This window comes from Protomyctophum bolini, assembly GCF_963924005.1.
Source record: "Protomyctophum bolini genome assembly, chromosome: 2".
Taxonomy (NCBI): Eukaryota; Metazoa; Chordata; class Actinopteri; order Myctophiformes; family Myctophidae; genus Protomyctophum; species Protomyctophum bolini.
This window is the reverse complement of record NC_137863.1, coordinates 28,611,145-28,626,475: the sequence shown is the minus strand read 5'-3', so window position 1 is coordinate 28,626,475 and position 15,331 is coordinate 28,611,145. Positions and strand designations below refer to the sequence as shown.

The 15,331-nt window shown below is 41.1% G+C and overlaps 1 protein-coding gene across 1 annotated transcript; it reads right to left on the bottom strand.

The window, feature by feature from the left end:
* Window positions 1–754: 754 nt before the first annotated feature.
* Window positions 755–13,739, bottom strand: bap1 (BRCA1 associated deubiquitinase 1). The gene is made up of 17 exons (XM_080775259.1): window positions 13,561–13,739; window positions 12,969–12,998; window positions 12,808–12,862; window positions 11,126–11,258; window positions 9,769–9,888; window positions 9,362–9,423; window positions 9,059–9,201; window positions 8,857–8,935; window positions 8,647–8,770; window positions 7,197–7,332; window positions 6,918–7,102; window positions 5,356–5,486; window positions 4,810–5,273; window positions 4,264–4,499; window positions 2,210–2,302; window positions 2,049–2,121; window positions 755–1,773 (listed from the first exon to the last, which is right to left on the bottom strand). Exons 1-17 carry the CDS (start codon window positions 13,595–13,597, stop codon window positions 1,640–1,642), a joined length of 2,235 nt encoding a protein of 744 aa, XP_080631385.1. The 5' UTR covers window positions 13,598–13,739; the 3' UTR covers window positions 755–1,639.
* Window positions 13,740–15,331: the final 1,592 nt, after the last annotated feature.

Here is a 15,331-nt window from a genome sequence, read left to right as displayed (position 1 = left end):
CGGAGCACGCGCCCTGACGAGAGGATTGAGAGCGCGCTGACGCAAAGGGGGTGGGGAATATTTCGACGGGCGCGTGCACATCCGAACATATCTGTTTGATCACATGGGCCAGTTAAAGTTCGGATAATTGGGAATGACAATTGTACCCATTCAAAATTTCTGAGGTGTATTTGTATAGGCTACGGTATTTACTGTACCTCTACCAAGTCAGTGACTGCACATTGGGAAAATTTCATCAGCCTGTCTTTTAAAAGTAATGTTAAATTTCTTGGATGATAATGATTTGAAGATATAATTAAACCTTAGGCTACTCACAATTGCAATGTGTGGTTTTGCATTTTTATAAATTAAAGTATTCCTATGCAACAAGGCTTACGTCAAAAAGGTCAAATGCAATACATATCATGCTGTCTTAACAAAAGCACCAGCTCCTTTTGTGATTTAATTTGACACAGACATCAATAGCCTAGTAATATAGACAGCAAATTCCAGATCATGTACTGTTGTGGACGAGAATCCAAGGTGTATTTATTATTAACTGTCAACTACACAATCAAAAAGCAACTGCCAGCAAATGATCACCTGCTACTGCTCATCCGTCAGTGCTGTCCCTAGTGTACACTAAGTGTACTGCAGAAAACGTCTAAGACGTCCCTCAACTGAGCTCAAAGTTCATTTCTTACTAGTTGAATGCTCCAGAGCATACAGAATTTCTGTACTGTGACACATACTACAAACGGCTCAAAGCTCACTATTAAAAGAAAGACTTTTGGAGAGTTTATTGTAGTACGAAGAGTTTAAAAGGACAAAACCAACTGAGCACACTGTATGGCAGTGATGCTGAGCTGATCAACAGATACATATGTACAAAACACTCAAATGCACACATGCCCATAATTTATCAATTTGGAAATCAATTTAAAGTACAAAAATAAAATTGGTGTTTGTCATTCATTTACAGGAGCTCTAGAGATATAGAGGCAAAGCCATACGTACACCATATGAGCAGACAACCTTCCAAAGTTGATTTCTTCAAAGAGTTGGTTAGATCAATGTGCAAGGCTGTGTTTCAGTGTGATATTGTTCTGTTGTATCATGGAAATTGTCTTCTAAGGAATGATTAATCCATTGTTACAGGTCATGATTTATTATATTTATGGATAGAAATATGTCAGTGGTGGTGATACAGCTTGGGACAGGTTAGCAAGTCAATACACAGAAGTGTGAATAGTGTTTCAAATTGAACTGATATCGCAATATCTAATGACTATAAGAATGACAAACAATCTACTATATTAAACCATTCATAATAACATAAGGACCGAATATTAACAATATCCATGATTAAATGCCAAAGATTCACAACCTGCAAATAGTAGTGGCACTGACAGGCAAGTTTACATTGAGACTAAAATTGTTATACATACTGTACATGAAAGTAAAACACAAATGACGAACAATATGGTCAGCTGTACACAGTAGAATTCTGTGTTAACACCGACGCTTTTACTGTACATGAAAAAGAGACTGCTGACTAAAATACAAAGTACAAAGAGTTCATGATTAGTCTCAATTTCTTTCTTTGCAGTGATTGCTTGGTGCTTATTGACCTACATGAAAAAAGTCAAATTATTTGGTATTACTGGCGCTTGGCTTTGTAGGGTCGAGAGCGTTTCCTGCGATCGGGTTTCCTCTGTTTGTGCAGACGGCCAATACTCACACCTTGCCGACGACGCACTGAAATATTCTGCTCCACAAGGCTGGCCAACATGCCTATGGAGGAAAATGAATACTTGAGCAACACAATACAACAATATAACAAGGTACTGTGAACAAGATTCTTTCATGAATCATCTAACTCGAAAAAAAAAGCTTCCAGTTGAACTGCACAGTTATTTTTCTTAATATAGTGTGGGTGGAGAGAAATATAATATTAACTGCTGTGTGGAAGTCAAACAGAAGTCGAAAAACAAAAGTAAACAGCATACCTAGATACATAAGTCTGAGGAAAGAAGGAACGGTTGAGAACTGAGAGTTTAGAGGTTTACCTTCTTGTGCCAACATGGATATGAACGTGCAGATAAACTCGTCATAATTGTGAGTCCTCCGCTGGTCATCAATCTTTTCAAATAAGGTGAAACATTCACGTTAAGTGACCAACAAATTAATTTGCATAAACCATGGAAGATGGAAGGCAATTAAAGCCTACCTTGTATTTTTTCCTCTTTTCAACCTCCTCCTTTAGGAAAACTTCGTAATTGGCAATGTCAGCTTCTACACACTTGAGCAGAGCCAGCAGCTCCTTGAAGAAACAAAGAGAATCACCAGCTGTTGATCGGTTGCACTTGTTTATCAAAAGGCAAACCACTCACATGTTGCCTTCTAAATACATTTATATAAGAAGAATTAACACATGGATGGAGCAGTGCAAAAAATAACAAAAGACTCAACAGACTTTGGGCCCGTACACTACAAGTACACTCTGCAAGACTTTTGCTCAGATTATGCTGTCTGCGACCTTTTTTGGCGCTCGCCGACAAAATCCCTGAGCTGACGAAAAGATCAGGCTTTGATCACAGAGAGGTTTCGCTCACACTGTCTGTAAGGTACTGCTAGAAAATCCTTCCGGGATAATAGTGCTCGCCGATGCTGAGTGTTTCTAAATATCTAGCAGGTTTAAAATTTGGCTCCATCGCCGACTGGACAACATACAGTATAAACAGGGTTGCGACTGCACTGCAAGGTCTGTGTTACATCCAATGAAAGCACAGGACAGCTACAGTATGCTCACAGAAAGAAAGTCTGAACCTACAGTTCACAAACAATGATCAAATTAAATAAACTAAGAACACCCAAGCTTCATACATGGCAGATTACATAATTATAATTGAACCACATACATTTTAATAAAATACAACATTGGAACAGGAGATCGGACACATGAACCTACTTGAAGAGCCGAGATTGTCTTCTACTCCAGGCTCTAGAAACAAACTGCGCCGTCTTAAATACTCAAATCATCATAAAGTATACAATAAAACATAAAATGGAATTCATTTTCGACATCATTCAGGTCACATACTGTACATTGCATATCCTATTTTCTTCTGACACAGCTGAGAACCGACCTACTTCAATAGCAAGAGGCATGATACCAGTTCTTAGCTGAGCACACAATAGCCGAAATATATTTGACTTACCAATATGATTAGTGCTTTGTCTTTATAAAGTCCTTTATAAGGTTGGGAAAATCCAATTGATGCAACAGGCGATTCAATGGACAAGTTAAGCCCAACAAACACCGTCTGCGAACGCCGTGCGTCAAAACAGCCGCCTCCGTTATTTTCAATGAATCTATCCCACACCGGCGGCGTCCGACGCGCGCTGGCGCTCGTTCACACCTTGCCCGACGCTCCGATACGCCACTGTTCTATTTTCCAGGCGTTGCCGCGCAGCAACGCCTGCCGCGTCGCTGCGCACCCGCTTCACAGACGGTGTGTTGGGCTTCAGATGGTTCAGTCTGTTTTCATGAATCGATGCACTCCCCAGTCTATTTCTGATCATTTCCACTTTGAAAATTGATCTTTCCCCGCTACTGAGACAGTGGAGATACATTCTGAGAGCAATGTCAACATTGGAAAACACACAAGCTGCACTCTTGCAGTAGTAGGATGTGTTCGATCTCCGATGTGAGCAGCTCTCCTATTTATATTTGATGAGGAAACTTGTGACATATTTGCTCCGTCTATACGCAAAACACAAGACAGTCACAGTCTGTAAAGAAAATCTTGCATCCAGACTAGACTACATGCGGGCGCTGCGTTCGTTTACATATTAACTGCATCCCGTGGGGGGAATCACAGTAGCATCAGTTTGTGTTGGTTGAAATATTTAAGACATTTTCAGTAGTTTTGCTATACATATATAATTATTTCCTCTGCTATTCTACCCGCTTTTGGGCACAGCTGAGATATTTCTGTAAATAAAATAAAATTTGTCAACATGCTGTTTAAGATTTGTATCAATGCTCTGCTGAGGGCGCTCCCACAGTGCATCGCTTGTTACCCCTCCATTACACCACTGTTCAGCGATCAATCGTATAGTGTGAAAACCACAAATATATTACGACAGCCGATTTAAAAAGAGAGACTTGTGTAGTGTGAAATACTCAACGAGTATAAAAGTCCTACCGTGTGTACAGGCCCTTTATAACAGGGGTGGAACAAAAGATAGAACAAAATGCTATGCAATGCCTGGACTTACTTTTGGAGAGTACTTCTCCCCATGTGGTTTTTGGCCTCCATCTGATTCTGTCTTGATCTTTTCCTTGCTAGGATTGACATCTGCTCCATCCTTGCTCTCCTCTTTCACCACAACAGATGGCCCTTCATTTTCCTCTTTTACTGCAACCATCTCTCCTGTTGTATGGCCTCCTTGCTCTTTGTGCTTTGTCTTCTCAGGAGTGCAAGGAATCTTACTTCCATCTGCGGCAACATCTACTGTACAGGCAGCAAGAACAGCAATTAGCAACTAAAACCCATTCATTACTTTCAGTGAAGTCAATGTACTAGCTAAGTTCACTGAATTTAGTACATCACATCAGTACTTTGTAATATTTTCATTATAGTCACTAGAAACACTTTCTAGTTTCTACTCTCTAGAAAATAAATTGACTATAATCTAGTTCATGCTCACACACTTCATCTCAATATCAGTAAAATCGACTCAAATACAAGTTATGAACGCTTCTTTAACCAGAGGTGTTGAACAACCAGTTTTAGACAAGAGACATCAGTTAAATAAACTCACATGGTAGTGGGAGAGCACAGATCACACCATCCTCCTGGAGGTGGAGGAGGGCTATGCTGATAGAGGGACCCAGGTCTCGTACAGCACGGTTGTGTCTGGAGTCCAGCCTGAGCATCTCATCGTCTCCAAAAAGCACGCGAGACAGGTGGGACGCGACTGGGCTGGATGGGCGTGTTGCAGCCTGGGAACGTGCTGGCGAGCGCAGTGGGGAGTTGAAGGCACTGCCGATCTCTGAAGCTGTGTCTGTGCTTTCATTGCTAGGAGTAGGGGAGGGTTGCGATGCAGCTGTAATGCAAATTCCCCCTGTGCGGCCTTCCGTGCGGACAGACAGGGGAGTGTTCAGGGCATCCTTCCTTTGCACCTCCTTCTTTAGTTTTTCAGCCAGGACACTTAGGGCAATCTGGCTCTCCATACCGCTGGCTACCCGTCCTGTTCGTGAACGCAGACCTGCCTTCCGTCTAAACCTGACAGAATTGTAACATTTGTAAACTAAAATTATTGTGAACACACAAAGAAAATCATGGACACACCTGTTGCAGAGCTCACCTGTTCGATGTGCCTGCTGGGGCAGTAACTGCTTCATCATCCTCATATTCATCTTCATCATCAGAGTAGGTGCGCTGAGGCGGGGCTGATATCCTAGAGCGTCCCACGCCAGAAGCAAGATCCTCCTCTTCCTGTTGGTCACAACAAACTCAAACTAATGAGTGTGGCACACCCTTGCTTTTTGCTTTATTACTTGCGCAAGCAGAGCGCGCAAGTAAGAATTTCGCCCGTCCTCTTCACCGTGACAGCTGTCCCGCCATTTGATTTGTATGCAAAAAAACCAGCAAATCTGTGCCTGGTTTGCTGGGACCAGATTACATAAATGACCATATGTCTTACGTCATCATTTAGAGCTAGTCATACGTATACTATATACATAATCAGTAAAATAAAATAGCAAATTGTGCCTGATCTGCTGGGACCAGAGTACGTGGTGTGTATATGTATGACTAGCTCTCAATGATGACGTAAGAAATATGGTCATTTGTGTAATCTGGTCCCAGCAAACCAGGCACAGATTTGCTGTATTTCTTGCATACGCATCAAATGGCGGGACGGCTGTCACGTTTTGGCGCAAAGTAACCACAGTATACCGCTAATCAACTTACAACTACATACTCTATATAGTATATGTATACGTATGTAAACTAAAAAGGGATCCAGAATATATCTACATCGATAAAACTGTATTTCTTATATAGATAGAAACTTGAACCATACTTAATAATACTAGGTGTTTATATGCATAAAGTAGGTAGGTAGCAAATAGTTACACCTAATAATTATACATTTCAAACGTTCCTTCACAGAGATACTGAGATTTGACAGTTTACAGCGGTCGAAAGTACTTGCGCGCTCTGCTTGCGCACTAGTTGGCCATTTATGGCCTACAAGCAAGTATGCACTCGACAGAGTGCAGTTCTAGTTCTAAATAAGTTACTTTCATATCTGAAAACCTATTACTCCGGATACTAATGCACTATATTCCCATTTTTCTACTAACAATCCAGTATTACATTAATTGCCGTTATCTTTGGCCAATTGGTTTAATACTGTCGTCTCATAACTTCCATTATGTTCCCAACTACAGTTAAACAGCACTCGCAAACGTGTCTTCTTTGCTGGTTTAACAGTGGCAAAGAAGATGGTTGCTGCTATGCGGTGGAAACCAGTCCTCACACATTAACACTCTTACCTGCCAAAAAGGAGGTCTCCGTCCTATCAAATAGTTCCGCTCAGCGCCCCGGACGGAGATTAATCAAAAGACGGAACATTAATCATTTCTTAAACGAGTGCACCAGTCTACAGTCATTTCCGGTTGGGACGTCATCCAAAGTGGTCCCCCTCCAATTTATCTTTATGTGTTTATACATATATCCTGTATTTGTGTTAATGCCAGAATACAATTGGTCTGTTGTCATGAATTAAAAAAACAATTGAGAACAAAACACTTTTATTTCATCACTAAGAAATCCTGAGCGATCACTGCATTTTAACTTATCCCGCCAACTTATCCAGCCAATTAAGAAATGTGTCAAGACCTTTCCACCCTCATATCATACCTGCATAGGGGACTTGGCATAATTGTGGTTGTCCAGGAAGGCAGGCAAGCGTTGAGCGACAGGGTTGGGACTGCCGACCACCTGGCCGGCAGCTCCGGCAGGTGCTGCTGGTTTACCCATGACTTTGGTGTTGCCCAAGGAGCTGGAAACCATGCGAGACTGACCTGCTGAATCTGCCACTGGTTCTAAAAAGAAATGTAACACATTCATGTATTAAATGTGGATATTCTTCCCGCCATGAAGTAAAAACGAGCAAAGGAATACATTTGGCTACAGTACTTGAGGAAGTCTGTTCTTTTCCCTGGGATGTAACCAGCTCCTCCTCGGTCTCCTTCTTGATAACGGTGCCAGTGTCATCAGACAAGTCTTGCTGCTTCTTGTCCTGAACCAGGTCCGGTTGGGTGAGGCGGATCAGCTGGAGGCATTAACAGCACATTATAGATTGTGATGTATTATACTACACCAAATAAACAAACGACAAGCCGGCACACCAGTGCGCTCAGTGCGGATTCCCGAACGCACCCTTTGTCTTCCGCCCATCCGCCGCCTGCCTTTACTTAGTGCAGGAGCACTTCTTCTCGCTTCTCATTCTAGTGTGTTCTACTGAGTAGCAGACGTTTATTAGAAGATATTGTCTATTCAATTCTTTATCTACATTGCCATTTTGTATTTTATCAACACGATGCCACAGTGTGTATATCCAGGCTGCACTACCACATAGACAAAGTCATCTCTAAAGTGGAAACGTTTTCATAGAATACCTAATCAGAACGTTCATTTGAGGAAACTTTGACTAGCGACATTACACATCGATCTCAATACTAACTGGCTTAGTTTGCAGTGATCATTTCGAGCCAGATGATTTTCACCAAAAAGGAAGAAACATACGGAAAAGAACGGGTCTGAGGCCCAGGCGGTGGCGTAACCGTCTGGGCACCCGACTGATAATCCAGTCGCAGTGTGCCGCGGGTTCGACTCCCGAGCCCGACACGGCCTTTACTGCATGTCTTCCCCCATCTCTCTCCCGTTTCCTGTCAGCCTACTGTCTGTCCAATAAAAGGCGTAAGCCGCAAAACAAATAAACATCAGCGACATATTGAACAGACTAGACTAGAAGTCACACACAGTTCCACAGACTGCTAAAGCAGAGGTAACTTTACCAATACTATTATTTATTACGACGTTTGTCATTCTATGCAACAAGCAACCCATCCCGTTGTTTAGCACTGCAGTCTAAAACGCCTGAATAAAACTAGCATTGTTACATGCAAATAAAATACCTGTAAGGCTTTTACATGTATTATTCACCTACGGAAGCTAGTTCTACTCCAAACACTGTTAATCTCAGATTGTTCTCCAAAATCTTGTATTTATTATGACTATTCTACCATAATCAACATCTTCAGACATATACTGACATATACAACTCCGGCCATTATTGAAACTGTATTTCTACTAATAAGTCTGCTACCGTACAAAACCGTGAAAAGAATGAGAGAAGACAGAAAATAAACAAAGGCGGCAGATGGGGGGGGGGATGGGGGACGGGGACAGCTCTTTACAGTAGCAACTTCTCTATGAGGTCTAATCTCAATGAAAAGGACATACCGTTTCATGTTCCCGGCAGCACTAAGAGGTTAGCATGAGAGTTCTGTAGATAGAGGCATATTCCTCTGCCACAGAGGAAATGGGATATAACTCAGTTACTACACCCAAGGAAGTTCCTGACCTGCTGTAGCCCCTCCAGGACCGTCTGACGATTCTTCTTTAGGACGTCCAGTTTGGACTCGTACTTCATCCGGCGGTCAGGTACTACAGCCATCAGGTTGAAGCGGATATCATGGTATGGTTCACTGAAATAAAAACGGGAGAGGGCTGAGTGAATGACGTGTATATGAAGAATGCAGGAGAGAACACAGAACATTGGTTTAGAACTCACCCAGCTGTGGCCAGTCCAATCCTTTCCATGATAACCCGCCGAGCCTTATCTGTCCATTCCTCCTCCTCTCCCCACGGCCCTACAGGATGCCACATTGCTTGATGACTTGTTTTAATTTTCTATTGTTCCCTGCCAGATAGGATGTGCATAGTGTGACAAAGTAAATAGGTATCATGCCATATGAATCAGAATGAAGTCTTACCGTGGTCAATGGGGTAAGCTTTGAGCCCATCAAGTTCAAAGAGGCGGTCTTTAATGGGCACATAGCTAACAAAGTGGAAGGCTTCCATGGTCCGCACTGCACTGATCCCATTCTGTTTCTCCGGCAAATGTCTGGGCTCAGGTCTCCATAGAAACAAGAAATTGGTTTGAGAAACTGATGACTGCACAAAGCCTGAGGTCTCCCAGAGTAAGGCCAAGTACCGGTAATCTGACTCACAAGGTTTTCCTGGAAAGCCAGAGTCGCGTCCCACCATAGTAATAAAAGCCACTCACGGCAACTTACCTGGCATGACTATTGTGTGCTTTGGCCAACTCTGGGGCATTTCCGATGGCATAGCCTTTACTCTGAAAGATCAAAATGTACTAAAAATCAATAAAAATATTATTGAAAAAAAAGTAAAGTAAAACAAAACAAACGAATCGTGTCTGTACTAACAATACTGGAGAAAACAATATGTACACAATCCTCCTGTGGACAGGTGTTGTAAATGTATCTATTCTGATGTCCATCAAATAAATTAACTATAAAAAACATATAAAGTAGATAGCAGAATGTGTTTCCTTGTTGTGGGGGGTGTGTGTGTGTGTGTGTGTGTGTGTGTGTGTGTGTGTGTGATGGAATACTGAAAATACTGAAGGAGAGGAGAAGAAACAATTTAAATTGTTTTAAAAGAGGGAGACATTTCTTACCTCTGGACTGAAGCCTTTTGTGAAAGCCTTCATTCGACTAATAGTGGTGCCAAGCTCAACACCACTGCAGTTCAGAAGCACACTCAGCAACGCATGGGTAGCACAGGAATTTGGTATCAGCTAGATACAGAAAAGACATCATTGTCAAGTTAGTGGTCACAGTAACTTTAAGACAATTTAAATGCAGGTGCTGTTACTGTAGTTATATCATAGAAGCAGCTGGATAGCAGCATTAAAAATTGTTCCACAACTATTCAACTACAAAAGCTTTGAGTAGTTTGAGAAAAATATCTAGTAGTCAATACTAGTCACTGGTAACTTATGGAGAAGTTCGCCCAAAAAATTTACTTATTTTCTCATCATTTGCATACCCCATGAAGCCTTGAATTCGTGGATATTTTTTCACATTCCTAAGCCAATGACCGGGTGAGACTTCACCGGTCTGGGTCATCAATTTATTGGCTCAGGAAGGCAACAAAAACAAAGAAATTCCTTGATTTCAAGGCTTTGTGGGCTGTGTAATTGATAGAAAATAAGTCTTTTTTTGGGTGAACTACGCCTTTAAAGTTGCAGTGTTTAGTATCCTACCCAAGATTCGAACCCAGGTCTCCAGTGCAAGTGCTAAACTTTTTACCACTGTCATGCTCACTCAGGATTTATTTTTATGCATTTATTTATTCCTGGCAGTATCACTTGTCACCCAGTAGTGGTCACACCAGTCCACAGGATCTACATTTCTCAATAGAAGAGAAATACAGGGGTGCCTGCTATCCTAGTGGTCCAGGCGCATGCCACATATAGGCTCTGGCCTGACAGCGTGTGTGTGTGTGTGTGTGTGTGTCAATAAAAGGCAGAAAAGCAACAAATAAAAAATAAAAAGAAGAGCAATACAAAGAGACCAAACAAAACCACTGCAGTTCGTTATAATGTAGTGTACTAACCATATATACACTGCAACACTGGTCAAAATAAGATTTTATGCACTTAAAAAGGTTACATTACATTTGACTCCAAGTAGTATTTATAGGAGATCTTTCAACTGAACACCGGTCAAATAAAAAATCTAAAGTTGTTCCTGAACTGCTGATAACTTGAAAGTGCTACCTAGTACCTACGTAATATTTCAGTGATGACACAGATTAAGATCACATACAGTAGCTTTGTCTCACAATTAAATTGAATTAAGAAGTCAAGATGAACGCTTGATTAGGGTTTAATAGCTGACACCTGTACAAATTGTTGGGATAATTGAATATGAAAGAAGACTAAACAGAAGGAATAGCTGACATATGACGTCCTTAAGACAAGTGAGATTGTAGCAATACAAATTTGCCTTATACATTATAAGATGCGTTACCTGATGTGCAAAGAACATATCATTAACAATCTCCTCATCAATAACCGAGGTTTCATCCACCAAGGTGGAAACTTTCCTTCTGGACCGACGCTCCTCAATCCATTTGAACAAGAAGATGAAGCCATAGACAGGGCTGAGAAGAACAATCCATTTACAAAAACAAACATTTAGGATTTGCATACAATTGCTACACTCTAGTAAAACTGTAAAGACAAGCAGATGTTCTTAGCCAATTCAAAACTGTGCACTTTGGAAATACAATTAATATTACACATACAATCATTATCTACAGGAGCCTGTGTCATTTTATTTAACCAAATGTTGATGTAAAGAGAACCACCGCTCATCCGCTTTAACCAGATGTTAACTCCATAGCTCTAATGCCGTCGCATTTAGAGCTAAGCTACGTTACTGTCGACTGCTGGCGCTCGCATAAATGCAGACCAGCCGCTCATCTGTAGCGTAAATACAAAGAAACCGCCTTTGTATTGGCAAGTAGCAAAAACGTTCTTTATATTTACGCTACAGACAAGAGGCTGGTCTGCATTTATGCAAGCCCCGAAAGTCGACAGTAACATAGCTCTAAATACAATGACATTAGAGCTAACCAGAAGTGTGCTTTTCTCAAGGTGTTTACTGAATAGGTTTTGAGCCTGTAGATCTTCTAAACATTTTACTCCTACTAGTGAAATACCATGATGGCTAGGCTACTATGAAATTCCATTTGAGAAATATTGCAATGATGAGTGATGTACTTGCTGAGTGTACTGCACTCTGCTGCAAATTATAAGCATTTTAAGGTTATGAATAGCACAATGTAAAGTCAAGTTTGAACAATTTGTTTGGTGCAAGCACTAATATTTTATTTCATTCATAATTATTAATTTTTTTAATGACATTTCCAAACTCCTGGTGCAGTAAGGCACTGAAAGGTTTTGACAATTCTCAAGTGCTTGAATTGCATGCTCTTTGAGATTGAGAATTTAAGTAAACCCTCATAACCTGCAATATAATACAATACTATTCACCTGTAACAGTCTACCTTAAAGTGTGTAAGTGTTGTTCTAATTTAGCCAACATATTGGCATAGGCGTTTTAATACTTAATATAAAAGTTCAAATTATGACAGTGACACCAATATGACAATTTCTCAATATATAAGAATAACAAACATGGACAGTCTAAATTAATGTTGCTACTGTAAATGACAGCTGGACTAATATGGCATGCCTCTTCAGACATTTAATTATTGACAGACTTGGCAAGGGAACTAAGAGAGGCTCAAATGAGCCAAGAAGATCTTTGTGATACAGTGAAACCTAGTTAGCGAAACCAGTAGCAGAAAGAATCTTTACGAAATAGTCAGTTTTATTCTCTCTGCCCGCAACAAGACCTTGAAAACGGCAAGGAAACGCAGCATGTGAAGGAACTATCACCGGTCTTCATAACTGATTCAATACAAACAACATAATTACGAAACATTGTGATTTAGCATCTGAAACATTGGCAGTTTAACAGATGCACAGGATTAGTGTATATCCTACTTATCTCAACCACATTTGTGTTTTTCTGACCCCTTCAAAGTCAAGATGAGCAAAGCCACGCTTGTCGCTTACTCATGTGAAAGAATTAGATTTGACATTCATATTTTGCCAGTGTGGCTAACTAACTACTGTACATACCTATGACATTTGCTTTGAAGATCATATATTTCTTCTACTTGAACACCTTTGACACCTACAAAAAAAAAACATTTTCCCCATTTGCTTGGAAGTTACAATACTCTACTCACAGGCCACTAGGCCAGGCCATGTTAATAGAACAATGCTGACAAGCAACTCACCAAAGTCTTCCACCAACAGAGTGAATAGTCCTGCAATGACCACAAAATAATTAATATTATTCAATAAATTCTACGGATAGTGAGAATTGCTGTGAAGCAACAAAATATCCCAGATTCAGGTAAATTGCATTTAAATCCATAGTTTGAGGGTGTACAGACCACATGATTCTCCTCTCCCTTATGATCTCATTGATCTGTGACTCAGAGTGTCAATTAACTCAATTTGTACACTCATTTACCATATAGAATGGGCTCCGAAGGAGATTTAAATATATATACTGTATATATCAAATGGGGGTCCGTGGCCCAATCCTGATGATCAAACTGAAGGTCCTTGAAATGAAAAAGGTTGATATGCAAGGCAAGCAAGCAAGAAATATTATTATATCAACCTTTTTTTATTGCGACTGGCTATCTTTACTAGACGTAAACTACCATGTTACATCATCATTCCATTGTTGAACCGAAGAAGGCCTAAAATTTGAATAAAAATAACCAGACCATGTCATCAAAGGTAGAAGCTAACGTTAGCTGTGTTATAGCAGCCTGATCTGTATTCTGAATCTGAACTAGCTGCTCGAAGCTTTCTCACCTGGGTCACTCTCGAGCTCCAGCCACCCTTTGTTCATCTTTGTATTTATGCACAATGCATTGATATCATGGTCACAGAATGCATATGAATCCTTAACGGTGTGATTACATCATCTACAATTCCTTGCGGGTAGCTGTTGTTAGCTGGAGCCATAGGCTGGAGCCTGGAAATAAACACAAAAGACAGCATTGACGCCTACATTCTACGTCACTATGTACGGCCCGAGTGGAATAGTATGAGAGAGTGACGACACTAGCGTTGACTCCTATTGTAACAATGGAATGCGGAAGTGCTAATTTTATCTCAATGAGATAGTTCCAATGTTTGGAACTATATCCCATAGGCAACCGCTTTGCGGCGAGATCAAAGCGTGTCGCCACTCTCTTACTATTCCACTCGGGGTACGGCCCCTATGGTACGGCCAGAGAGAGACAACTCCAGGCTCAACGCCAGGCTTTACGGAATGCATTGGAGTATGGGCTCGCACCATAGGCTCGCACGAGTACATGAACCACGTGACCAGGCTATTTTCTGCCCCCTCAATGCCGTAAGTTTGTCTTCTCGTCTTATGGCCCTGGGTACTAGTCTAAGGTACTCAGGGTACGGCCGAACGCTGCAGTCCCGTGGACTCGGAAATGGAGAGAAACGGCGCCACATGGCGGCCATCTTGCTACAGTACGCTCGCTCACCCATAACTTAATTGTGTCTATGGTGTAGTACTGTAGTTTTTAATTAACCATAACGATAACTTGCAAAAAATTCAACCTATTTTCAAACAGTTTGATTTGTTATAAACATGAATGACGTCAGCGAGCTTGTAATGGACTTTCATATAAAAATAGCATTACGGGTAAGCAGATAATCCTCCTGATCCTGGATCATAACCACCTTTATAACTAACCAAACCGTTTGAAAATCCGTCCAGATTTCAGCAAGTTATATTTTGGTCACACGTGGTCACGCCTCGTGACGTCACGCCACCATTATGGCCATCTCCATATATGAAGATCCTCATTGATTTCTTTTTTAAACATATGTTTATTCATTTTCTTTATATTACACATAAGTATTTTCAACAATTGACATATATTTTTCCCCCCCCACATCCCTCTGGCAGCACAAATACAAACAAAATCTTATCACGAAATGAATTGACAATAGATCCTCATTGATTGATTGATTGAAATATTTATTAACAGTTTGCAGAAATGCAGAATTACAGTAGGCCTACAATTCAAGCACAACTCAATACAAAGACTGTTAACTGCGAGTGGACGACACAATAAAGCATTACACTTGTTTACAAGAGGGTCCACCTTGTTCAATTAATCAAAACATTTAGAGACAAATATACACCCCTGGGTCAATAATCTAATGTGATCCTGGGCTCTACACACCCTCCGCCGCATGGGGAGAGCAACGGACTTGAACTCATGCTTCCTTGTTCCTTCATGCATGAGTGTCCAAGACTCCAAGTTGCTCCTTTACACCTGTCAGGGGGAGTTTCCCTGGTTGGATGTAGCATGTGGAAGGAACAGCCAGGGGGAGGCAGTTTAGAGACCCAGGACCTTCTAGCTGTGAGGCGACTACCAACTGTGCCACCGTGCCCCAAATATACACTTCTATAAAGCCAAAGAGCAGAACGGGAATTCATCATAAGGGAAAAGAAAATCATTTAGTCCCTTGTTTGTGCCGAATCTTGGTTGCACATGGTTTGTTGCACTCCCTCTGCTGTTGTGGGTGTGGACTTCTTTAACATTAAGGAAGTATT